General features: G+C 39.1%; 2 protein-coding genes across 4 annotated transcripts; both read right to left on the minus strand.

Annotated features, from left to right (window-relative positions):
- Window positions 1-12,548: 12,548 nt before the first annotated feature.
- LOC115688157 (protein HESO1-like) lies at window positions 12,549-17,164 on the minus strand. Of its 3 annotated transcripts, XM_030613910.2 has the most exons (9): window positions 16,790-17,164; window positions 16,499-16,646; window positions 15,918-16,079; window positions 15,117-15,289; window positions 14,934-15,029; window positions 14,528-14,603; window positions 13,631-13,761; window positions 13,292-13,393; window positions 12,549-13,166 (listed from the first exon to the last, which is right to left on the minus strand). In XM_030613910.2, the coding sequence occupies exons 2-9, from the start codon at window positions 16,635-16,637 to the stop codon at window positions 12,630-12,632; spliced, it is 1,416 nt and encodes a 471-aa protein (XP_030469770.1). In that variant the 5' UTR covers window positions 16,638-16,646; window positions 16,790-17,164; the 3' UTR covers window positions 12,549-12,629. The 3 variants fall into 3 exon arrangements, with proteins under 3 accessions (XP_030469770.1, XP_030469773.1, XP_056169240.1); XM_030613913.2 differs by lacking the exon at window positions 15,117-15,289; XM_056313265.1 differs by lacking the exons at window positions 15,117-15,289; window positions 16,790-17,164 and having other exon boundaries at window positions 16,499-16,704.
- A 4,032-nt stretch (window positions 17,165-21,196) lies between these two features.
- LOC115688158 (protein HESO1-like) lies at window positions 21,197-26,860 on the minus strand. Its single transcript, XM_056313266.1, has 9 exons — window positions 26,686-26,860; window positions 25,604-25,751; window positions 25,030-25,188; window positions 23,857-24,029; window positions 23,674-23,769; window positions 23,272-23,341; window positions 22,333-22,463; window positions 21,984-22,094; window positions 21,197-21,858 (listed from the first exon to the last, which is right to left on the minus strand). The coding sequence occupies exons 2-9, from the start codon at window positions 25,740-25,742 to the stop codon at window positions 21,499-21,501; spliced, it is 1,239 nt and encodes a 412-aa protein (XP_056169241.1). The 5' UTR covers window positions 25,743-25,751; window positions 26,686-26,860; the 3' UTR covers window positions 21,197-21,498.
- Between the last annotated feature and the right edge of the window lie 323 nt (window positions 26,861-27,183).

A 27,183-nucleotide genomic window follows, 5' to 3' on the forward strand; every position in this document is an offset into this window, starting at 1 on the left:
TTTCTAAATGCTAGTTATGCTTTTACATATTTCGTTGCTCCATAATCACGATGTGTTTCATTGTAGAGCCATTTACTTTCTTCTCCTTTTTATGTTTAAAACTTAAAAGGGTGAGAGGGGTTTCCAGTGCCAATGATCCCTCGTGGGCGTTATCATAAAGGTCCAACACATGCCATGAAATGTTCGAGATGAGCAGTAATTACTTTGTACTATCTACGATCCGAAGGTCTGTGATCAATGATCTCATTACTGTAGACCCTACCAAGATATTAATAGTCAGAAGTCTTTTTACACGAGGTATGTCATGACTAGGCAATGCAAAACGAGCCCGTTAAAGGTTTTCTTACAACAAAACTCGTGATCTCATGGGAGCAATTTCTTGAATGAATATGAACTTAGTTACAATTAACAAAAGCAACATATTTTTTTTTTTGTAACCGAGGATCCGCCACCATTCCCCGGGGACGAGCCAGCACAAGTAATCGGGGCGCCTATACCTCGGGGGAGACTAGACCAGCAACCCACTGCCAGGGCCCCCCACTTAAATTACGGAGTCGAGCGGGGATTCGAACCCAGAACCTCTTGGGAGGGAAGGTAAGCGTCCACCAACTCGGCCATGCGCAGATGGGTTCAAAAGCATCATATTTATATCTTGATAACATAAAAAAGAAAACACAACTCTTTTTCTTAATTTAAACAATATCGTTACCATTTATCAGACTTGAGTAAATTCTGATCGTTGAAAGATGAACGAAAATTTCGAAGGGTGTAACGGTTCTAATCACATAATAGGAGAGGGATCACTATTAATGTGTTATTGATATGTAGCTACGGTTGTTGCATTTAAATCCCTCGCAACAGAAAATGTAGGTTTTAAATAGAAGGCCGCGGTCCATTAGGCCCAAAATTTCCGACGATTAATACGAAGTTAAAGATACTCAGAACCACTTGTCTAATTATGACAAACAGCAATTTTTTGCTTTCAAGATAGTGGATTATGTTTTTCATTTTTGAAGTAATATGATACATAGCCATCTAAGTAGTGTTTAGGGTGCGTTTGTTTCACGAAAAAACGAATAGTTTGAAAAATATTTTTCAAAAATATGATCACTTGTATTGCTTACAAAAATGAATGAACGAAAAAAAAAATTTCATTATCCACGAAAATGTTTAAACATAAATTATTGTTGATAATGAAAATATTTTTCATTGACTATAAAATGAATAGTTTGAAAATATTTTTCTAAAAATAATCATATTTTTTTGGTGAAAATGAATGGTTTAAAATTTTTTTTTTCTTAAAATTAATCACTTGTAATAATTAGTCAATGAAAAATATTTTCATTATTGACAATAATTCATATCTAAATATTTTCATAACTGATAAATATAATTTTTGCTCATTCGTTTTTATAAGCGATACGAGCGTTTATTTTTTAGAAAATATTTTTCAAATCATTCATGTTTTGCTAAACGAATGGATCCTTTATGTGAAAATTCATTATTTTGCTCTATAAAATAAACAAATAAGCTATTTATTGAAGCGTAATGAGGACTCTGGATTTTTCTTATTCGAGTTGGTGTAACCACTTAAAGGCCCCGTTTGGTTCAGTTTTGAAAAGGGGCTTTTGGTCTCGAAAGCCCCTTGGGGAAATGCTGAACCGTTTGGTTTAGCTTTCCGGACTCCATTGGCCAAATGCTAGCATTTGGAATGCCGAAAGCCCAAAGCCGGTCCGGACCAGCTTTGGGCTTTCGGCATTCCACAAATGCTGAAACTATTTTGCCCTTTCCAAATTATCCTCACTTATTCTTTAATATTTCGATTTTATCCCGTTGTTACTGTTCATCTTCTTCACGAAAGCGTGATCGGCGAAGGCAACTGACAACATAGGTTCTGGACGGCGAACGGCCGGTGAGGGGCCGACGAGGTCGCTCGACCCAGGCGACGGCCGTTTGAGGTCGCGCGACTGCCTAGGCACTATCAGCCTGGGTCACGCGACCCCAATCGACTGTCGCGTGACCTCAGGCGACGTTAGCCTGGGTGCAAGCGGCCATCGCCTGGGGTCGCTTGACCTAGGCGACCGCAACCCAGGCGACGACGCCTGGGTCGTGCGACCTCAGGCCTTGTCGCCTAAGGTCGGGCGACGACCCTCGACGACGGCCGCCTGGGTCGCGCGACCCTCGCTGTGGGTCGCCCAACCTCGGGCGACGGCCGCTGGCGCCAGTTTTGGCTCGCTAGCGGTTGCTCGACCTTGGGCGATGGCCGCCAGAGCCAGATCTAGCTTGCTGGCCGCTGTAGCCCTTCGCTGGCTCCTGCGAAGGGTAACTTCTTTTTTATAATAAAAAAGGATCCCAAAACCCTTTGCAAAAAAAAATTAGCTAAATACTACTTTGGTCAAAGTAGCTTCACAAAGAATTTTTTACCAAACGCCATTTGCATTTCCTCAAGGGGCTTTAACCTAAAGGTATTTGTATTCCCCAAAGTCCATTTGCAAAGTTGAACCAAACGGACCTAAAGTGGCAAGGAAAGATAAAGAAAATATACTTTATCTTTCGTTCAGATGAGAACAAACTAGATGACGAAGGTGTGAATGACACGAACAATATGGCCAAATAATTGACACAATATTAATAAATTATGCACATACATGTAGAATGAGAAAAATATTTCAAAATTTGAATTTTTTTTTCAAAAGGTTATTTGTAAGATAAAAAAAATGATTTAAATTTTATGATAGAAATATGTGATAGATGAAATAAAATTATTAATTTTCATATTTTCCTGTTAATAGAATATTCATTAAATAACTAATTGACGATTTCTTTTTTTCTTTTTTTTGGGGACGGGGGGAGAAAAAATAAGATTGCAATTTCCTTTTAAAAGTAGGAAGTTTTTGTTTGCTTTACCGAAGCGTATATATTGAATTATTTTCCGTACTTTTACACACGTGTGCCATTTTTGGCAGCATTGGAACAAGAAAATTAATGTTACCATAATTAGAGTAATTTCTATACTTAGGCTTCGTTTGTTAAAATGAATTATTTGAAAAATATTTTCCTAAAAATAATCGATTGTATCGCTTATAAAAATAAATAAACCAAAGTTTTTTTCATCGCCCATGAAAATGTTCATACATAAATTGTCGTATATAATAAAAATATCTTTCATTGACTAATTATTTCAAACGATATAAGTAATTATTTTTAGGATAATATTTTCCAAATTACTTATTTATCACCAAATAAACGGAGTGTTAATCGACTGATAATTCCAAATGCTTGGTATGTGTTGATTGGCGTGTGATGTGTGGGTGGGATACCCGACCCAGAATGGAATCATGTTTGACCCGACTCAACCTGACCCAATACCCGATCCACATTTATCCCAAGTTATCGGGCTGGGTCGGGTCGGGTCGGGTTGGGTTTTTGAGTTATTGTTGTTGTTTTTGTAGTTGGTCACATCATTGGCTGTATTGATTTCATGGATGAACTTGATATATCTAAAATCACATTTCTCTTTGCTCGCCATTAATGGCATAACACACGAGTCTCTCGGTCATTCTTTATAAGGTAATTAATATATTTTTTTGCACAAGACTTGTGGATAAACGAGTTGTTTATAAACAATGCCGCATGCGTGGCGCATGCTTTAGAAAGATTATGCCATATATAATACTTTTTTAGAATTCTTGAGAATGCAAGTGAGAAGGGAGACAAAAAAGAAAAGAAAAATCGAAACCCGACTAGACCCGACCCGGAGAACTACCTGAATTTCTTTTCTTAATATCCGAATCAAATGAGACCCGAACCGAACTGAATTTTTTGGGTATTTTCGGTTTGGTTCGGTTCGGGATGGGCAGTCCGGTTTGGACCAGGTAAAATGGACACCCCTAAAATGTGTAGCTCTACATAATTTCTCCTTGATGGGACTACATGGCAGATTGGCAGGTGAAAACAGGGGGTTGACATTGCCAACCCCGAAGCAGCAAACCACCAGATTTTTAAGTGGTGGATGGCTGAGTGGTTCACCGAACCACTCTTTCCCGTTGAGCATTGACCGGCCAATGCAAAATGCAATTTGAGCCTTGCAAAAGCAGTGGGACGGGACGACGTCGTACCCCACGCAACATGATTCGGGAGGCCCTTCACTGACCTACACAATGCTCTTGTTCAATCATTGGGAACGTATGGTTGCCAAGCTCGTGTGAGGTCCCAAACAAACGCCCAATAATTTGATATGATTGCTTTGTAGCCGAATCAGATGGGGAAAACATGTCGATCTTGCTGACCAAAAAAAAAAAAAAACATGTCGATCTTCAAGTGTACGGATGAGATCGGGCCAATTATGTCACTCTATTTGATCCTCCCCTCCATAATTCTACGTGGGACCTTATCTTCACCTTCTTCTATTACTTTTTTTTTTCATTTTCTTAATTTAAAATATCAATGCGTATTCACTGTATGAGCGCCTATTTTTTCTACTGACAAGGGGTGGTTGCCCAACGGTACAGAGCTGATAGTCCCACATGCCCCGTCACGAGTTCAAGTTTTTATGGTTAAAACTCAAACGGGCAAGAGGAGCTTCCGACATTAGCGATTTCTTCTAAGCAGATTATAAAGGTCCAACACCCGTTGTGAAATGTTTGAAATGAGCCATAGTCACACCGCACCACCGGCCACCCAAAAGTTTGAGGTTAGCGAGCCCATCACCGCCGCCCTACTAATATGATAGCAGTCAAGAATCTCTCTAACGAGGTATGTCACAGTCAGGCAACACAATATTAGTTGTTTAGAGGTTTGCTCTTGACATGAATTAAACTCATGACTTCGTGTGGACCATTTAGTGAATGGATATTAATTAGTAGAATTAACAAAAGCATCCCATTTATTTCTTAATAACTTATTGAAAAACTCCTGTAATTTATACAATATCAATACCGTTTATTAGATGTAAGTAGATTCTAATTATTGAAAGAGAAAAAATATTAAAGGCGATAATAGTTCTAATCACATAATATGAGAGGGATCACTACTGATGCTTTAGATATGTGGCCACTATTGAGTTGCAGTTTCATCCCCCACAGCGGAAAATGTAGGTTTTAAATAGAAGAACCAGAGGTCTTTCAGGCCCAAAATTTCCCTCTATTAGTACGAAGTTAGAAATAATCATAATCACGACAGATAGAAATTTTTTGCTATCAAAATAGTGGATTATGTTGTTTTTCTTTGGAAATAGAATATTACTAATTTTCAGCAGTTTTTGACCAAAATTGAACGGAAGGAAGGACAACATTGAAAGTTCGCATAAAGCTTTAATACTAAATTGACAAAATTAAAAAGTTTATGACCAAATTAGCATTCGTATATGACCAAAAGCTTTAATAGGTTTATGACTGATTATATAATTTTTCCTATATAATTGTATATATTATAGTATTTCCCATATTTTTACACACAATTTTTTTGGTCGGAATACACACATTTAAGTGTGGCGGCATTGGAATGAGAAACTTAATGTTACCATCATATATATAGTTGGCTCGTTATATGATTCCGAATGCTTGGTATTTGTTGATTGGTGTGTGATGGGTAGCTCTACATGACTTCTCTTTGATTGGAGATGGATGTGTTGGCTTTAGCATTGCCAAAGTCTTTTGGGGCCCCAAATTCCCATTGGCAAATGCAAATGGCGCTTGATAAAATTTTTAGGGGAGCTCTAAGACTCTTTAATGGCCTTTAGCGTAAGGAAGGTCCCGGAGTACTTTGGAATGCTGCATTTCCGGAATGCAAACGCAATTTTTTCTTCCAAATTTACCCTAGCTCAAATTCATAATTCCCGAAATATCCTTACCTAATGCGACGTCACTAGCGAGGTTTTAGTCCGCGGGGGGGCGACCAGTGAGACTCCGGCGAGGTCAAATGTGGCTACCACAAGCCAAATCTAATGTCGGCAACCTCGCCTAAGGTCGCCCAATACCAGTTGACGGTCGCCTGAGGTTTGGCAACCTAGGTGGCCGTTGCCTGGGGTCGTCTGACCCAGGCAAGGCTGTCGAGCCAGATCTGGCTAGTCGGCAACTAGATTTAGCCTCACCGGCCACTAAGCCCTTGCCAGTTTTGATATTAAAAAAAAAAAGCAAAAATGTCTTTCAAAATGTGATTTTACCAAGCAAGATTTAAGCCAAAATTATTTCTCAATGTACTTTAAAATTACAATTTACCAAATACTACTTATATTTCAGAAAATTTTTTTAGTTTAAAGATCTTTATATTTTTTCAGAGACATTTTTCCAAAATCGAAACATACGCATTAGGAGGTGAAAACAGGGAGTTGACAATTGCTGACTCCGAAGCAGCAAGCCGCCAGATTTTGAGTGGTAAATGGATGAGGGTTCGCTGAACCAAGTTTCATGTGGACCATTGACCGGCCAATGCAAAATACGATGTGAGCCTTGCAAAGCAGTGGGACGGCGTTGTACCCCACGCAACATTGGGATCATGTGGCCAAACGACGACCAGTAATTTGATATGATTGCTTTGTAACCGAAGCAGTTGGGGGAACATGTTAATCTTCAGGTGTAGGGAAAGATTGTGCCAATTATGTCACTCTATTTGATCCTTCCCTTCTATCAAATCTGTGTAGGACCTTATCGTTACCTTCCTCTCCTTTTTTTTTTTTTTGATTTTCTTAATTAATTATTGATGCGCATTCATGGTATGAGCGCTTATTTATTTATTGACAAGGGCAGTTCCTCGGCGGTACAGGCTGATAGTCTTACGTGCGATGTCATGAGTTTGAGCCTTGCTTGCTTTGATGAATGGGTTTGGCACTTGTAACATTTTGGTGAGGCTATTGACATGGAGTTGGCCTTTATCGAGCTAATGGAGCCAAGGTGGTGCCGAGTGGCAACGGCAGGTGCGGCACCCTCGAAATAACGTATATATAGGGCGATCACACATATTGACTTTCCTCACCTTTCCCTTCTTAATAAAAAGGAAATTTCCATTTTTTTTATAATCCTTGTCATGGAGAATTGATATTTTTTAATCTTATTCACACAATAATTTGATTAATGCCACACAAAAAATCTTCTTGAGTGAAGTTTTTACTATTTCCTAAGTTATCGTTCAAATTCTATCACCATGGCCGATCGCTCCAACTTCTCAAGAGGTTTGAAACTATTGGTTTACCATGAGTGTCTTCTAACAATGACGTTTGCGACAAATGAAGGATAGTGAATTCATTTGATTATAAAGTCAGAACTCAAGGGCATAGTGGTTGCAATTATTTTTCCATTTTTAGGCTAATTTTTAAACCAAATTTCTCCATACCTAATTACAATGAATGACTCCGCCAAAAGAAAGAAACGATTACAATGCGAAACATTTGTGGCTGCCACTGTGAAAGCATACATGCCAAAAGCCATGCTTGTGCATCAAAATTCGTTAGTTCAAAGATAATAACTCCATCCACAATTCTCTCCCTGTTATATAATGAATTCTAGTAAGCTGACTTCAAATAAAATTTTGTAATCTTGGCAACTTGTGTTATTGGAAAGTACTTTATTTTTGTTAATTATGCCATTGAACTAATGCATGTTAAGTTCACTTTCAATTCATGTTACTTTCAAGTTTGTCACATAATTATGTATAAACATGCCAATTTCCATTAGAAACTGCCAATCCTAGAAGAGAAGAGGGAAAGGAAAAAACAAAAGCCATACTAAATTAACATGCAGGTGACCAATGCCCATTTAAAAACAATGTAAAAAATACCTATTAAACTTTCTATCGCTAAAATGGGACAAAATTTTAAAAAAATTCTATATACTAGTCTAGGTGACGAGTTAATGGAAATAAATTAAATAATGAATGAAAGGATATGATAGCTATGCTAAAATCTTTGAGCCGTTCACATTTTATGTAAATTATTTACCATATGTTGTTCTTTAATCATATAAAACAGATAATACTTCGACTGAATTAATCCACGGATGCCAAAGCGGGACCCCTCGTAGTAGGTATATAGTTTGGGGATGAACTAGGTGAAAGTTTGTGGACCTGTAACAACCCGGTCCGATGAGGGTGGAGAGTGGTCACCAAGGCTAGAGGGTTTGGGCAATGAGTGGCTCCTAATAGGTTTCTAAGATAGCAAAAGGGGTAGGAATGAACCGAATTGCACATTGAACAAGGATGGGATGCCTTATGAGTCAGAATGCCTTGGGAGTATTCGGGATGTCTCGTGAGTCGAGATGAGTCCTAACTAGTTACAAGTATAAAATTACCTATATATATTTGTAAGCTTCATGACGAGTAGGGAAATATTCCCTGTGTATAGTGGTTAGCCATTATGTGATATATGTGCATCATGAAATAATGCCATTAGCTTGCATTTGACTTAACGATCTTATGCAATGTTATTAATGATTTTTATTGGTAAATCATGATAAGAAAGATAATAACTCCTGCACTTGTCATACATGGGTATTTTATATTGCTTTGAATTCACATTGTTTATTGGTACCAAGTTGAGTGGTAAGATGATTTTCTACCTTAGACTTAGAGATTTCATTTATTGAGGTTCGACTCACCCCTTATTTTTCAGTTTTGTAGAATGGATCACTCTTTACTATTGCGGTTTGGAGTTCCAGCGTATTTTGATTGCGAATAGCAAGTTGTGCTTATACTTGAATCAATGGTAGTATATGCTAAGTGTAGTCCCATCGTATGGGTTGACGGGGAGTACTTTGGACCACTTAGGGGTTTCGATGGTTCCCCTTGCTTCGATGGCGATGGCTTGTCGATGGACAAGTTGGTTGGTCCATAGAAAATAACTTGACTTTCGTACATGCAAGTCTTTAGTGGTGGAGTGGAGTGAATATTTTAGGTGACCCCACTCTTTTCTCATGACTTATGTACTGTATTGTATTTATTTGAATACTATGTGAAAGTGGTAACTAGTGGTGCTAAAATAAAGAAGCATAAGTATATTAATTAAACTCATGCGATTTCTTGTATGAGATGTTGTGAAAATTTTATTGTGCTTCTGCATGCGTAATTATAATTATGAGTATAAATGAAAAAAACACGTGTCATGCATGACATTTTTGGGGCATCATAGAGATGGAACGTAAGCAAGCGAAGGCGAGCGAACAACGGCAACGGTGAGCGAACGATAGTGATAGGGAGTCATTTTATCAGTGGGAGTCAAGGGTTGAACAACGGTGATGAACAACACCTAATTTGAGAGTCAAGTGTGCGGCATTGATTTTTCACCCAGGAGTCGTGTGACGTCGTTTTTAGTAGGGGTGAGCGGTTTTAGGTTTCTTACAGGTTCTACCTGAAACTTGGAACCTACTCTTGGGTACAGGTTCTTCATTTTTTAAAATCTGGAACCTACCCGTATGAACCTGGAACTTGAAACCTACCCTGTCACAGGTTCCAGGATTTAACAGGTTCCTTTTTTTATTTTTATTGCATTTTTAGTTAAACAAAATAAAAATGAATACAACAATACCGAACAAGCTTGTCATTCATCAAAGAGAATACAAAAGACTAGTTTTCCTGATATTATGGTTCAAATAAATATAACTAAAATGAGAAGTCATTGCGTGAATCGATACTAGGGTAAGCAGTTTCATGTTCTGTATAGGTTCAACCCATGATAATAGGTTCCTCATTTTTTGGAACTTGAAATCTACCCTATCACAGGTTCGAGGGTCAGTTCCAGAGTCTACTCAAGTTCCACCTGTATTATTAATTGAACAATTGCAGTGAATCATCACATTTAATAACTATCACTTACTGTTATGATCCACTAACCACAACTTATATTTAGACACACGAAGAATATGAAACATTAACAAATCATAAAATAAAAGCTTGGACTAGTGATTTCAGATTATACACTCATCATCTAATGCCATGAAACACCACAGGATTGAGAGAAGACAGGTTCAGGTTTCAGGTTTCACCTATCTAGAACCTGAAACCTACCCGTTAAAACAGGTTTTCCAATTTTTGGAACCTAGAACCTACCATGCATACCTTGGAACCTGGAACTTATAGGTTTCCATTGATTAGGTTCTCAGGTTCTAGGGTAGAACCTGGAACCATGCTCACCCCTAGTTTTTAGGAAGGCCAGCCACATTGACTCGTGCGACGTCGTTTAGGATGTCCATGTAGACTAATTTTTATTAATAAAAAATGCCAACTTATGTTATAGGTTTTATTATAAAAGCCACGTAATATTTTTTGTCAGAATTCTTGTCAAAGGCACTTAAGTGATCATTTTCTTCTCCAATTTGGCATTTAAGTAAGTCGGCGAAAACTTTTGGCACTAAGTAAGCACCATCGAAACTTTTGGCACTTCTAATGTCTTTATACCCTATTTCACTACAAAAACATATATTGGTCAAGTGGTTATATTATTATTTTCTTCGTGTTGAAGACAATGATTTGAATCTCCATATGCGCAAAAGTGGTTTTTTAATATAACATGTCGATCCACATTTACGGCAAATAAAATCCTTTTACCATATTTAGGACATTTTTACAAAAAAAATGAGTTTTCTCTAGCATAATTCGACACACATTTCCTCCATGATTAGTCTTTTTTTAATCATATTTACCACGTGCTATACACACTTGCATCAAAACCTAACTACTGAAAAGTACCAGAAAAGAGGGGTGGTGATGTTTCATGGACAAATTGAAAACATGAGAACATTTATATGTCTCTTGTGTTTTGATTTCTTCCATGTTATTCAAGAACACATTTAGTACTTGGCGAGGACTCTTACCACATCGATGATACATGTATTGTCGAATTAGGTTCAATACAATGAAGAGAGCATTAATCGTGTGATGCATTTTTAAATCGGTGAACATTGGGATGCCAGTCCGATATTGAAACTGAGAACCAGATTGGGAACCAATCGGTTCTAGGTTCGCGGAACCGGGAAACGGATTGGTTTTCTTGGGAGACGGGCCAGTTATCCCTAGAACCAGACTTGATGCTCCCCCCCTAGTTGTCGATCTCTTTTAGAATACGTCGTGGAAATAAATCTTCCCTCTGTGTACAAGCTGCCATGGAAATTTTTTGCCTCTGCAGAAAAGCCACCATGGAAAAAGCTTTTTCCACTCCATAGTTGCATTGTTCGGCCGTCATATCAACTCGAATTGCTTGGAATAATTATCGGAGATACTTGATTAAAATTGACGAAAGTTCCAAGGCTCGATTAGATAAAATAAAACTTCAAGGAGTTAGATCAAAAAATGTGCATCGGCTCGGAGAAGAAAAGTAGGATTTTACTTGATCCATACGTGTAAATAGACGGACCCTTTTGGAAGGGTAAAAAGAGAGACTAGTTAATTTAAATTAGGAAAATGTAAACATAGCACTCACTCAGCAGTGGAGATCAAACCTAAGCACGGACTTTCTCTATGAAGTTGGGTTTAGAAAATAACGATTACATGCAACTAATCTACATGTACAAACTTTTACTATTCTACACAGAAAACTGAATTAAGATGGATATTGGGAGCAAATTAACTTTGTCTAGGAAATCATCTCAGCACACATATGTCCACTTCCTGTGCGAGAGCCATGTTTAGAAGACCTAAGTAACCTTACTGTTTACAGATATGCCTGATTCATGTCTTCCCAAATGAAAAGCACAAAGCAATCTGCTAGAGAAAGTTCAAAAAAACGCGTCGTAAATTGTGAGACACATCGATCGCAACTCAACCATTCGATCTGAGCAACTATCTGAAGAAGCGTGGCAAGGCACTTTACTTTCATATCTTCCGCATCCAGCATTTTCCTTTGATAATTTCCTACCACTCATCTTAATTTTCATAAGCTAGTGAGGAGGTGATAACAGGCTTCATGGGTTTCTGCATGGTTAGACTTAGGGGTGAGCATCGGTCTACACAAAAACCGATTAATTCTGGTTGCTTCCTGCAGAAAGTGATGTGATTCTTGGTTCCAAAAATTTGTATATGACAATAATTGGTCCGGTTTCCGGTTCTTTGCACGGAATTGGACCTAATTGGACTGACGGAACCGGCCCATCTACATACATGTATAGTGTTGGTATTTATCCACCTATACAATATCAAATTTTCATTAAAAAAAAAACAGTTACATACATAAAGATGACACTCTGCTAATGAGAGGGAACGTAGGTGTTACTGTAGAATGCGAGAGTTCTGACTTTATAAATCCAGTGGCGGCTCATTTAGGCACAATGAAGTCCTACTGTTGTCTTGGTATTACTTTTCAGGTGAACTCTGGAAGAGTGTGAGTTAAAGTGAACAAGAGCATGATGCAAAGAGAAATTCTGCCTTTCTTTGGTAAAATCACTGGATTTTTGTTGTTTTATTAGGTCGACTGCAAGTCAAATAGTCGCCCTAGAAGAAAATCTCAGCCGTAATTTCATAACTTTTGCTTTGAACTCCTTTTTCTTTTCCCGGTTAAAACAGTGGTCTGTGCACTTCGTAGAGTTGATCAAGTGCACTACAAGGGTCCTTTAATGTTAACTTCGATAGAGAATAACCTAATAGATAATTTTCTGTTATGGCAGATAGTTTTTTGAACACTTGCTCTCCGTAAACTGAATAGAAAGCCTTTATTTTTTTGACAAGAAAAATTCAAAGAAAAAAATTAAAGACAGAAAAATAAACAATGCACGGACTGGCCTACATTTCTTGCCCGGCAGGTCCGGTCCAGTTTTAGGGTCAACAGAGTTGGTTCTCGGTTCCACAAACTGGGAATCTACTTTGATTGGGTTGGTTCCGAATTTCAGAGTGGGAACGGACCCACTTTGAAATCGATCACTCGTAGTCAGACTTTTCTGGATCATGTCAAGGGGTTGCGGAGTCATGTTCTGAAATTGCTGTTGTACTTGTGATGACGAGGCAACGTTAGGGACTACTGAACAGTTCATCTTGTTGTGGTTGCCACCGTAACTCCCTGCTCTAGAAGGCATCCTCCCAAGAGCTTTCAAGACGCGTGGCCTGGCCAATCCAGGAAGCAAAGAAGCCTCAGTTTGATTGGTTGATGAAACTCTTCGATACGTTGTCTCAAATGCTTCAGATATCTTCCTCATAAGGCTTGCTTTAACAGTCCTTGCAGCGTTCAACGGTTGCTCAAATGGATCCTCAATCTAACCAATCAGCAAAAGACAACAAAAAAAAAAATTGAAATGATGATTAAGAAGTGATAGCAGTAGCTATTGGTGTTACTTTCTGTTTTTCCTTTTACAAAGAAGCAGCGAAAAACGGTAATTACGAAGATCGCATGAGTGTGAGGCTCCCAGTTGCTTAGCGCTTCCCACTTTCCAGTGTAGGGGCAAATTCCAAGATCTTTAGTCTTCCGACTTATGTCTGAAAACTGCCAAAAGACATGCATAAGACGAGGCATGATGCATAGCAAAGTTTCCATGTAATAGTCATATTATATCATAAGAACTAACATCACACCAGCCATTGGTCAAAAGCAAAGCATCAGAAAAACATGATCTGAAGAATGAAGAAGTAACATAGGCAGAGCAAATATCAATCGCATGTTATTTTTCTTATCTCCAGAACTGTATAGAGTTTCGTGGGGAATAGAATTGTCAAATATTACCTTAGAAAAGAAGGAAATTGAAAGCTCAGACAAGGAACTTCGGTTAACCGGCCTGTATCTGTTGGATTTCCACTTGGCTATGTTAGCAGCGCAAGTTTCTGTAATTTTCCGGACTACATCAGCTCTTACACCTGCCACATTTTGCCGACCAAGTTAGCCACAGAATTGGCTCATATTTGACTCGCACAAATCATCAAACTATAACATATGGTTTAACTAAAACCCTTGGAACCTCCAACATACAAACAGTAACATTTGAAACGGCTCTTTGCATGTTTCATCTTGTTAACAGTAGTGGACAAAGCATACATTGTTGTTATTTGAGGCTATGGGAGAGGAATATAATCAAGAGGAAAAGTGTTATGATTTGAAAGAAAATGTTCGGGGTTATGAAAGTACTCATGAAAAGGGGAAACTGCGAATTGCCTTCGGACCGTGTAGTGGTGGCATTTTGGATTCTTAAGCCTCAAAATGCGGTTTTTCACTGAATAATCTAACATATGTTTCACTGAAGTATCACGTTGGCATATTTTGTTAAATTTTAAACCATTTAGGGGCTAAGATGTGACAAACGAAGAGTTCAGGGTCCAAACGGAAACAGAAGGAATACCTTAAGGGACAGATAGCTTCGATTTTATTTTATTTTTATTTGCTGTCCTGGAGTTATTATACACTAGCTCGATAGCTCAGAGGTAAAATGCCGTTTTTTGAGAACTGAGAGAGGCATTTTCCCAAAATAAAATAACACCAACTAGGTTGATATTCTGGTAGAGAAGAAAGAGTGGAAATATTTAGACATGTTAGGATAATAAGAACCATAACGTAACAACAGCCCTCGGCTAGGATATGATGTCTTGTATAGGGAAAACTAGACATGCTTTTGATGATAGAAAGTACCTTTAACTTTTAGATCTCTTCCTATATCTCCTGGATATATATCTTCTAGAGGAGGTAAAATTGCAGGCACACATGTCTGCAAGAAACCGTTAATTCAAGTTATCAAAACAATTCCGAACAATCCATCCTGATACATCAGAATAGCTGAACTAAAGAGAATTGTTTCGCTTTCTCTAGGAAAGTGTTGTAAATAAATATTGTTCATTAATCAACAACCAAAAATATATAGTAAGATCCCTCTAATATAATCCCTAATTAACAGGAAGTTTCTAAATAAGAGCAAAGGTCGAGCCCGTGCTACAGACTCGGCGACAACGATGTCTGCGCCTTAATATGGTGCATTCACAACAGCTATTAGGAATTAAGAAGTTCTCCATTAAATTATTTATTTTGTTACAAAGCTTACCTGAAAATGGAAAATCACCAGTAAAGTGAGACTATATGAGTTAAAGCTCCCACACCTTGAATTGTTAATTTGCTGAGCCTTGGCCCATTCTTTAACCTATCAAAAGAATGGTGTCATGTAATAAGATAGGAGCTAGCCCTGCTTCGCGTAAGCAATGTAGATCCAGTATTATTTAGAACAGACCAATAAGACCATATCGCCAAAGCGTTCGTCTATGCCTTTGATCCATAATAAGAGCTTGGACTTCATCTGGCCCGACAGATTGTCAATTGAAACATCACAGGAAATGCCTCTGCTCCTAAACTTTACTATTGGAACTTTAACATAGGGGACGAATTCCAGCCTGTGAAATCGACCTGCCAAACATTGTTACGATGTTTAATGATTATCGAAACTCTTTTACTTGAAATATTAAACCGATTTGATAAGCAGAAACTCACTATGCCATTTGCTTCTGGAAACAAATTGCGTCACAAAATGTCATCTGAAATTTGCTAATGTTAACTTTAACATCTCTCTCTCAGTCAGAAGAAGAGTGACTTGGAGTCAAGAAGCGCCATGGGAATGAAGTGTAAACAGCAATACTAGATATTTGGCCCCCGGACACGTTTTATCTTGTTGAAACGTCTACTACCAAATGAAGGTAATGGGTTCTTGCGCAAAGCTAACACGAGTAGGTGGTTAAGCCAAAAAGACTTGGTGTGAGAGAGACTCCAAAAGGTGCAAAGGCATATTCGTACAAGGTGCAAAACTGAAATGCCCTAAAATTTATTATTTAAATTGCTAGAATCTTGTTGATATTAGTGCATTGTGACATCTTGTTCACCACAGTAGAGACAGAGAGACAGAGAGACAGAGAGAGAGAGAGGAAAGGGGGAGGAGATTCATGAGAGATTAATGAAACTGCTATAAACCTGGAAATCATGAAAAACTTGCTGTCGCATTTGCAATCTTTTTAGAAAATATATACGCGCATAATATTACCAGTAAGTATCCGACGCAAATTTGCCAACGTACGCCGTTTCTTCTTTTTCGCAGCAGTTGAGGACATGTGTGAATCGTTGGGTAACTCAATGGAAATGTCCAAGTCCCCCCATCCCGTGGAAAGACCAGAGACAAATGATCCAAACGGTTCCACAGTCGCACCTGTTTGAACAATGCCATAAACCTTTAATGCCCCGACATTCTGTATTTGTAAAACATTCAAATTCTACTCAGTACTCACTGCACCATCAAGTAAGAGATTCCTTTTTCAGGGCATGATTAAAATGTTCAATTTCAAAACCAAGCCAAAGGGAATGTGAAGACGCCCTAAACACATAACTATAGTACAACTTCAGAGAAGTGCAAGCCTTCCAGAGATGGGTCACATTTGGTAATTACAAAGATATGAATATTGTTAAATAGAAATGGAAAACCTGGGGAGAACTTAAGCTCTGAGATACATTTGAATGGTAAAATCTGCAGAACAAGCATGCACATGGTGCAGAATTTCCTGCAAGAGGACGCGAGCTATGCAACAACACCATAAAACACACCTACCCACTAGATTGTAGCAAAAATACCTCGAAAAATATCCGTGGAATGAACGATAGTTTGCAGCTCATCAATAATTTGGTTTCGAGCTATCAGGTCCTTCTGTGATTGTTTAGTTGCAGAAAGAATATCATCCAGTGTTTGCTCCAATACCATGCCGGCACTCATCTTTTAGCACTGCGGATCAGTAACGAAGAAGTTAAACATGTGGTGGGAGTCGTGTGGATGGGCATGGAAACTACTCAAACTCAGCCTCATGGCTGACTCAAACGAAGATAGTACAAGATCAATGAAAACCAACACAGCGAATCGGACGTTACCTGGTCTATGGACGATGACGAAAGTGTAATCTGTGACCGGATCAAAGGAAAAAAGCCTTGGTTTATCACAGCAATGGTCGGAATCAAAGTGAACGAATGAATTTCGAGTGTGATTTCCTTTACGGCGAGATCTTCGACCGCTGGAGCAGGGTAGAACAGAGCAAATCCTAGGTCTCTGCCGGCGCCATCATCGGGCGACGATGAGGAACAGTCAGCTACCTCCGAGATGACTAACAAGCCTGGAAGATCAGCTTTCAATAAACGTTTTTACTCTCAGATTCTCTACTCTTTCCGTGTACGGTGAAATGTTTCTCAAGAGTAGCATCAATGGAGGAGAAGAGAAAGAGAAGCAGTGTGATGAAGATCCACGCCGCGACCAATTCTGTGAACTCTGCCTGCTTCCTCTGCACGCCACGAACCGATTCCGTCATCCCCTTTTTCCAGCTCGGCGTTTCCGAATAGTCGTCCCTCACCTCTTTGCCGCACTCGCTTGGCATGTTCGCGTCAGTGTTTTGCGTTGCTCCTCATGTGACCTCCCTCTTTGGACGATCCCTGCTTCGTTGGCGTCTACTCTCAGGCGTTCCTCTTCCGTCCTGGAACAACAAGCACGAGCAAAAGGAAAGAGGAAAAGAGACTGCTGGTACTGGGTCTCCTTCCTCTGTGGCTCTTTATTTATTTTTATTTTTTTGATGGGCTTGAATTGGTCAAAACTCCAAGTGATGGGCTTGAATTGATAAGCCAATTAAGCATCGTGGGCTGATTTTTGGGTGAATTTGGGCTTAGTCGTTTTTTCTCGGGCCCATATTTTGTTATGGGCTGCATTAAGATATGGAATGAAGGCAAAACTTACGTGGTCATCATACGTGGCGTATATAATCTTAGCGAGATCCATTAAAAAGTTGACACGTGTCCGAGTGACGTCGAAATTAAAAGATGAACAAGTAAAAGCTTGTAGGCTTGTCAGCAAAAACAGTCATCTCTCTCATCATTAATTACACACTTTCTCTCTCTCTTCTTTCAGTGTCTTCCCCCCTCTCTTTCTCTTACTTTATTTCAAATTTCACTCCAAACACCTCACATATTTCTCTCTCTCTTTTAGCTGCTGGAAAACGACGGAATCTTGGTAGAGTTAGGGTTAGAGGGCTTGATTCCATGAGCTTCCCTCTAAAGAAGGAGGTCGTCGGAGAGAGAGAGATAGATGACGAAACGTTCGCGTTTGTGCAATCGCGGTTCTAGCCGGACGACCCAGAAGGGAGGTCAAAGTCAAACTCCCTGTCGAAGTCCTCGTCGCCATCTCGGCGTTCACTGGTACTAACGTCTTCTTCGTTGCCTGCTCGTCTGCTTCTGTCTCTCCTCTTCCTCCTCCTCCTCTGCCTCCAGCACATTGCCTAAGTCCATTGAGGTGATTAGTTGAGCAGCTCCTCGGGAACGTCACCCACGAGCATCAGTCGCCATCCTTATCTTCGTATGTGAGAACATTTTCAAAACCATTGAGAAAGGGCTCTCACTGAGGCTTTCTTCGTTCCAAGGCCGTGTTCGTGAAAAAATATTTTTCCGGAAAATATTTTTCGCGTTTTTCGGTGTTCGAGGGCGGAAAATGTTTTCAGTGGAAAAATATTTTCCTTCCCCATCCCAAATCCTTCATTGTTTTGAGGAAAATGATTTCCTCTTTTCACAAAGAGGAAATCATTTTCCCCCAAATTGAAGGTAAAATTGCCCATGGGATTTCGTGGGAGAGGAAGTTGATCGCCGGTCACCACCGTTGGCCGTCGGCCGCCCGCCCACCGCCGGCCGCCCGCCCGTCGCCGGCCGCCCGCCCGTCGCCGCCGCTCGCCGCCTGCCGCCGGCCGCCCGCCCGCCGCCGCCGATCGCCCGCCCGCCGCCGGTCGCCGGTGAAAAATATTTTTCGAAACTTTTTCATATTGATCGCCGAACACCGGAAAATTATGTTCCGGAAAAATATTTTCCAGGAAAATGACTTCCAGGATAATATTTTCCAAAAGGAGAATATTTTTCGTCAAACGAACGGAGCCTAAGAAAAAAAAAACAAAGCAGAAGAGACTCTCGGTGACTAAGAAATTACACTCGATGACCACTAATCGAATTCTAACATGCAAACTACATTGATTAATCTTCGGATTCGATAGGTGGAAAGTATTATTTCGCAAATAAATTTCATGAACAATTGTCAAACGGGTCATGTGCACTATCAACAAAAGTCTCAGATTCGAAATCGATGCAATTTATTAATCCAAACTATGAACAACAATCAAGCACGGTATTGACTCTTCAAGGTCTTCGGACACAAAATAGAGAAGAACAGGGATGGTTTTGTACCCTCTCGAGACCCGAACAACAACCGGCGAAGGTGAGCGACATTTGACGGCGGTGAAGAAAAAGGATCCCAAACTCGAATGTTCACTTTTTTTCTCAAGCGATTTTCTCTCTCTTGGATGCACAAAATCAAGGGCATCTAAATGTCTCATAGTTAAGGGCAACAAATTTCAAGCGCTAGTCAAGAGCAGCGGCAATGTAAGCTTACCGATGGGTGGTGCTCAAATAATCACTTCAATGGATGGAGGCAAGGTGCCAGAGGCAGAAGAGGAGGAGGAAGAGGAGAGACACAAGCAAGACGAGTGGGTAACAAAGAAGAAGTTAGTGGTAATGAATGCGGAGATGGCGACAAGGATGGGGATGACGTCGACAGGGAGTTCGACTTTGCCCTTTCTTATGGGTCGTCCGACTAGAACCACGAGTACATGGATGCGAACATTTCATCGTCTGTCTCTCCCTCCGACGACCTCTTCTTCAAAGGGAAGCTCGTGCCATTGAGCCCTCTGACCCTGACTCCACCAAGCCTCCATCGTTTTCCAGTAGTTGAGAGAGAGCGTTCGGCGGTGGTCATCCAAAGGTGGTCGTCGGATTTTGTGAGAGAAAGAGCACAATTAATGAGGAGACAGAGGACTATTCTTACTAACAAGCCTGCAAGCTTTTAAATTTTCATCTTTTAATTTCCACGTCACTTGGTCACGTGTCACTTTTTTAATGGATCTAACTAAAATTATATATGTCACGTATGATAATGACGTGGTGGTTAGTTTTAAATTTTTCGTCTTTTAATTTTTACATCACTTGAACACGTGTCACATTTTTTTAATGGATTTGATTAGGATTATATATACCACGTATGCTGACGACGTGGTGATTTGAAACTACCGAATATTTTCTCCAAAACTTAGGTCGAGAGGGAACTCGCGTGAACGGACCCATCCAAATTGGCTCCCATTCTTACTTATTTTTGTCATTATCTAGCTATTTTTATTTACTAAAAATCACGTGTCAAACATTATCTTGCTATTTTTTTAATCACTACATATTAAATTAAAGTCAAGATTTAAAGCGAAAGGAGAATGACAAAAATAATTATAGAGGATATAATATTACTTAAGGATAATTGGGGAATGTAATCAAGAATGTCGTTTGGAAGGTTTCAAAATTGTGAAATATCTACGACTACGGCTACACTTGCAATTTTTTTGTAATAGATCTTAAAATAACGAAATTCAATCGCTTAAGTAGAAAGCCCGTTTTTAGAATTTCAAGGAGTTGCTTAAAACTGAAAGTCGATTGGTAATAATTTTTTATTTTACCTATTTATCCATACGGTAAAATTCCACTACTTTTAGTTTTATCCCTGAACTTACGCATTTTTTCCAATCCTTGAACTATTAATTTATACAATTAAGTCCTTGGACTTGAATAAATTTTTAAATCAAAACCCTGTGGCACTGGTATTGATCAATTTGAGCTAATGTGGTTATCGATCTCTACCGTAATATGGCGTGGAAATTTTTTTAGCCTGTGTGTACAAGCCGCCATGGTAAATTTTTGCCTTAGCAGACAAGCCACCACGGAAAAAGCTTCTTCCACTTCATACTTGGCATGGTCCAACAGCCATACCAACTCGAATTGACCAGAAATGATATCGGAAGGACTTGATTAGAAAATGTATGCGAGTTCATGAAGTCGATTGTAACATGTGCATCATTTCAGGGAAGAAAAGTAGAGTTTTACTTAATTCATACGTGCAAAGAGAGAACGGTTCCTTCAAAGAAGGAGAGAATGACAATGATCCTTCTTTACTGAGTGAAAGAAACATAAGAATCACTCAGGAGTCGAGATCAAACCTAAACACGGATTTTCACTTTGAAGTCGAGTTTAGAGGATCAACTGCATATTAACATGCGACTAATCTACATGTACAATTTGAAATTTTAACGATTTGGGCACATAAACTTTAAAGGAAACTAATCATACACATCAATTTCTTTCAAGAGAACTTAGCAGAACTCATCCTCGTTCTTTTTACTATTCCACACAGTAAACTGAATTAAGATGGTAGCAAACTTTGTCAAGAAAATCATCTCAGCACACAGAGTCCACTTCCTATGGTGGAGCCATGTTTGGAAGATCTAGGTAACGTTAATGCTTACAGATGTGCCCTGATTTATGTCAATACCAAACGAAAAGCACAAAGCAATCTGCTAGAGAAAGTTCAAAAGTACGTTGAAAATTGCAGACATATCGAACGCAAAGCAGCCATTCGATGCAAGCAACTATTTCAAAAAACTAGGGCAAGGTACTTTACTTTCATATCCTCCGAAGTCCAGCATTTTCCTTCGATAATTTCCTACCACTCATCTTGATTTTCAAAGCCAATGAAAAGGTGAGGGTTTCTGCGACGGCTGGCTGTTCTGGACCTCGCCACGGTGTTGCAGACTCATGTTCTGAAAGTGCTGTTGTACTTGTGATGACGAGGCAGTGTCAAATACAACTGAATTGTTCAATTTATTGCCGTTGCCACCCGAACTCCCTGCTCTAGAAGGGGGAGTCATCCCAAGAGCTTTCAAAACGCGCGGCCTGGCGAGTCCAGGAAGCAAAGAAGCCTTAGTTTGATAGGTTGATGAAACTCTTTGATAAGTTGTCTCGAATGCTTCAGATATCTTCATCAAAAGGCTTGCTTTAACCGTCCTTGCAGCATTCTCCGATCGCTCAAATGGGTCCTCAATCTAACCAATCAGCAAAACAAAAAAAAAAGAAAAAGAAATGATGAATAAGAAGTGATGGTAATAGCTATTGGTGTTACTTTTCTGTTTTCCCGTTTACAAAGAAACAGTGAAAAAATGGTAATTACAAAGATCGGATTAGCCTGAAGCATCCATCTCATATTGCTCCTTAGCAATACCCAATTCCCTGTGTAGGGGCAAATTCCTAGATCTTTAGCCTTCCGACTTATGTCCGAAAACTGCCAAAAAAATGCATAAGACGAGGCATGATTCATATCAAAGTTTCCATGTAATGGTCAAATTATATCATAAGAACTAACATCACATCAGCCATTGGTAAAAAGCAAAAACATCATAAAAACATGATTCTGAAGAATGAAGAAGTAATTTAGGCAGAGCAAATATCAGCTCTAAGTTATTTTTGTCATCTCCTGAACTGTATCGAGTTTCATGGGGAATAATATTGTCAAATATTACCTTAGAAAAAAAGGAAACAAAAAGCTCAGACAAGGAACTTTGGTTAACCGCCCTGTATCTGTTGGATTTCCACCTGGCTATGTTAGCAGTGCAAGTTTCTGTAATTTTCCGGACTACATCAGCTCTTACACCTGCCACATTTTTCCGACCAAGTTAGCCACAGAATCTGTCTCATAGTTGGCGTATGAGTCCTCCAACTATAGCAAACAATGGTTTAACCAAAACCCTCGAAACCTCCAACATGCAAACAGCAATCTTTGAAACGGGTCTTCGCACGTTTTATCTTGTTAACAGTAATGGACAAAGCAAGCATTGTTGTTATTTGAGGCTACAGGAGAGTAATATAATCAAGAGGAAAAGTGTTATGATTTGAAAAGGAGCATGCTCGGAGTTATGAAAGTACTCATGAAAAGGGGAAACTGCAAGTTGCCTTCGAACTATGGCGGTAGTGGCATTTTTGATCTCTAAGCTTCAAAATGTAACTTTTTACCAAATAATCAACATATTTTTCACTGAAACATCATGTCAGCAGATTTCGTTAACTTTTAACTCATTTAGGGGCAAAGATGTGGCAAATGAAGAGTTCAGGGTCCAAATAAAGACGGAAGGCATACCTTAAGGGTCAAATAGCTTCCATTTCTATTTGTAAACAATAAATAGCTACATATGCTGACCTGGAGTTCTTATATATATATTTTTTGGTCGAATGGAGTTCTTATATAAACAGTTCGAAAGCTCACAGGTAAAATTCCGCTTTTGAAAATTGAGAGAGGCATTTTCCCATAATGATATAACAAGACCCTGTAGGACAATTGTCTGATAGAGAAGAAAAATTAGACACCTTTCGATATTAAGAACCATAATGAAACACCAGCAGTCAGCTCGGATAAATTGTGTCGTAGTGGGAAATTTAGACATGCTTTTAATGACAGAAAGTACCTTTGAGATCACTAACTATATCTCCTGGATATACATCTTTTAAAGGCGGTAAAATGGCAGGCTCACAAGTCTGCAAGAAACCATTCATAAAAGTTCATAAATCCGGAAGAACAGAGTATCCTGATAAATCAAAAGTAACCGAACTAAAGAGATTGGTTCCGCTTTCGCTAAGGGAAAGAACGTAAACAAATAATTTTCATTAATCAACAACAAAAAATATAAAGTAAGATCCCTCTCATCTAATCACTTTTTCAGTAAGAAGTTTCTAAATATGAGCAAAGACTTGGCCGGTGCTACAGACTCAGGGACAACGATGTCCATACCTTATATAGTGCACTCACAGGAGCTAAAAAGGAATCAGCAAGTTCTCCATTAAGCAAGTTATTTTGTTACAAAGCTTACCTGAAAATGAAAAATGACCAGTAAAGTGAGACTATATGAGTTGAAGCTCCCAGAAATTGGATTGTTGATTTCCTGAGCCTTGGCCCATTCTTTAACCTATCAAAAGAATGGTATCACGTAATACGATAGGATCTAGCCCTGCTTTAGGTAAGCAATGTATATCCAGTATTATTTAGAACGGACCAACAAGACCATATCGCCAAAACGTTCGTCTATGCCTTTGATCCATAAGAAGAGCTTGGACTTCATCTGGCCTGACAGATTGTCAATTGAAACATCACAGGAAATGCTTCTGCTCTCAAACTTCACTATAGGAACTCTAGCACTGGAGATGAACTGGAGCTTCTGAAATCGACCTGCCAAACATTGTTTTATGATGTCTAATGAGTATTGAAATCTCCCTTAGTCATAACATCTCAAACCACTTCAATGCCCTTTGTTTCTGGACAACAAGACGTTAAAACTTGCTGATGTAAATCCAACATCTCTCTCTCAGTCAGAAGAAGAGTGACTAGAAAGTTGAAATCAAAGCATACTAGCCATGGGAATGAAGTGTAAACTGGAATACTAGATATTTGGCTGCCGGAGACGTTTTATCTTGTTGAAATGTCTCCTAGCAAATAAAGCTGTTGGATTCTTGTGTGAAGCTAATCCAAATAGTTGGTAAATGAACTTCACATGCCATGTTTACATGTATGGCCAGGCAAGGTTTTGAAGTGTAAGATGCATTAGAGAGAAGCGCAAGAAGCACAAGAGTGAGCATAGACCAATGCACAGAAGTGACACAAAGAAACTAGTGCAAAGCCAGAAAACTTGATGTAAGACTCGAAAAGGTGAAAACGGATATTCGCAGAAGGTGCATCAATGCCCCTAAAAGTTATTATTTAAATTGCAAGACTTGTTGACGTTGGTGCATTGTAACATCTCGTTCACCATAGTAGCAATTTAAGCTTATCTTGTCAACTTTCACCTTTCACCATATGGAACAGAGAAGAAAATCAACAAGATATCAAGTGTCATTGTTAATTGTTAGTGCTTAGACTCTCTAATTACAAAGGCCAATCACAAATTCATAGACTTAGAGTTTCTCTCATATCACATATCAGTGTTGACCATTTGAAGTAATAAGTTTTGTTTTGCTGGTAAATATTCTCCTGTAAAATAGAGAGAGAGAGAGAGAGAGAGAGAGGGGAGGAGTATCGTGAGAGATTAATGAAATAGTCATAAACCTGGAAATAATGAAAAAACTTGTTGTCGCCTTTGCAAGTTGTTGACAAATGGAAAAACTTGAAAGCGCATATTCAAGAAACGAGACAACTACAAACTTTCTGAAAGTATATATGCGCATAATATTACCTATTAGTCTCGACTGCAATAATGCCAACATATACTTTTTCCGTTCTCTCGCGGTAGTGGAGATGTATGAACCATTGGGTAACTCAATGGAGATGTCCAAGTCCCCCCATCTCGAGAAAAGACCAGAGACAAATGATCCAAATGGTTCCACAATTGCACCTGTTTAAACAATGTCATTAACCTTTAATGCCACAACATTCTGTATTTGTAACGCATACAAATTCTACTCAGTGTCATTGCACTATCAAGTAGGATTTTTTATTCAGTGCACAATTACAACGTTATATCTCAAAACCAAGCTAAAGGCAATGTGAAGACACCCTACATCAAAAAACTATAGTACAACTTCAAAGAAGTGCAAGCCTTCCAGAGATGGGCCACACTTGGAATTATAAAGATTTCAACACTGTTAAATAGAAATGGAAACCTCGGGAGAACTTAAGCTCTGAGATACATTTGAATGGTAAAATCCACAGAACAAGCATGCACATGGTGCAGAATTTCCTGCAAGAGGACATGCGCTGTACACCAACGCCACAAAACACACCTACCCATGAATGTGAAGCAAAAATACCTCGAAAAATATCCGTAGAATGAACAATAGTTTGCAGCTCGTCAATAATTTGGTTTCGAGCGATCTGGTTCTCCCGTGACGGTTTAATTGCAAAAAGGATATCATCCAGCGTTTGCTCCAATACTCTGCTCGCACTCATTTTTTAGCACTGCGAATCAGTAACGAAGAAATTTAAACATATGGAGGGAGTTGTGGATGGGCATGAGAACTACTCAAATAAATGAAATAACACATGTACCCTGTGCCTTGCACAGCAATGTTGATATCTTTTATTTTCAATACAAGTAAAACGAACACAATGGCACCAGTTTTTAAATCATTCCATTTAAGAGAAGCTCAAAAGCTGCTGGATTGATGGCCATCGCAATTAGTCCATAACAAAGAGCGGAAAATCAATAATACTAGTAGGCACTCATCCTAGCAGTATAGCGAATTCCATTCTTTCCAATCAAATCTTTCAAAGTAAAAGTGCTCTGTGGAAAACTCAAAAGCAGCCATTACTACATGAAAAAGGAAAATTTTCTTGAAATTTATTACTGTCCAACATATATGTACAAAATCCTTCAAGTGCAATCCCTTTTGCTTTTGTAACTGTAACTTCTAGCATGATAAGCACAAACACTTGTGTGCATGACGTGTGGGAGAGTGGCTCTTGAAAAAGAGGATGGTGGAGAAAGTGGGGATGATGGAGATGATGTTATGATGAAGGTAATAGATCCATCAAATAACTATAACAGCCTCGTTTTACTAGCCAAAATGCATATTAGCAGCAAGAAAAGAGTAATCAAAACTAATTCGCTCCCGGTCTTTTTAATTACCAGTAGACCTTTTTGTTACCATGAACAAATTAGATAATTACGAATCATCTCATCATAGAACCCAAGAAAAAAGGAACCAGCAGCTTGCATTTGTCATGTTCATGACATTAAATAAATCAAATGCGAAAGACAACCAGCCCCATACAAAAAGGGTATACCCCAATTATGTTCTTCAATGGAAATAACCATAATTAGCAATGATCACAGAAATTACTCATGAAATTCTCAAAAGAAGCTCGAGAAACAAATAAACGCCAGACCCACATTTTTTTTTTTGATGGGTAGAATCAAACCACACCGAGGAATGAACGAGAGATCCGCCAAAAGCAGCTCAAGTGCTTACACAAACACGATCATCTACTCAATATGGGCACTGAGCATTAGTGAAAGTACTGGCCACAGACAAAAGAAAGACAAAGGAAAGAGAGAACAACATAAGCCGAAGCAGTACCTGAGAAGCAGGAGCGTGTTGCTTTTGAAGTCAAGTTTGCAGGGTGACCCTTCCACTTCCTCTGCAGAAGGAAGACGACCACTGGGGTCAACGAGTAGTCAACAACCGTTCGATTGGCCAAGCCAATCAGGACTAAGATCAGTGAAGCTTCTTTGTTATTAAAGCGGTAAAAGCCAAACGGGGCCCGCGTAGCTTAGCGAACACGTTTCGTGTTGTCCTTTTTGGGGAAAATTACGCCCGTTATTTCTCAGTGTTGTCGCAATTCAACCTCAATGTTTCAATATTTACAAATTTCCTGCAATCTTTTCGAG

This window comes from Syzygium oleosum, unplaced genomic scaffold (genome assembly GCF_021117445.2).
Source record: "Syzygium oleosum isolate NSW1041296 unplaced genomic scaffold, Sole_v2.1 Sole_v2.07, whole genome shotgun sequence".
NCBI classification, from domain to species: Eukaryota; Viridiplantae; Streptophyta; class Magnoliopsida; order Myrtales; family Myrtaceae; genus Syzygium; species Syzygium oleosum.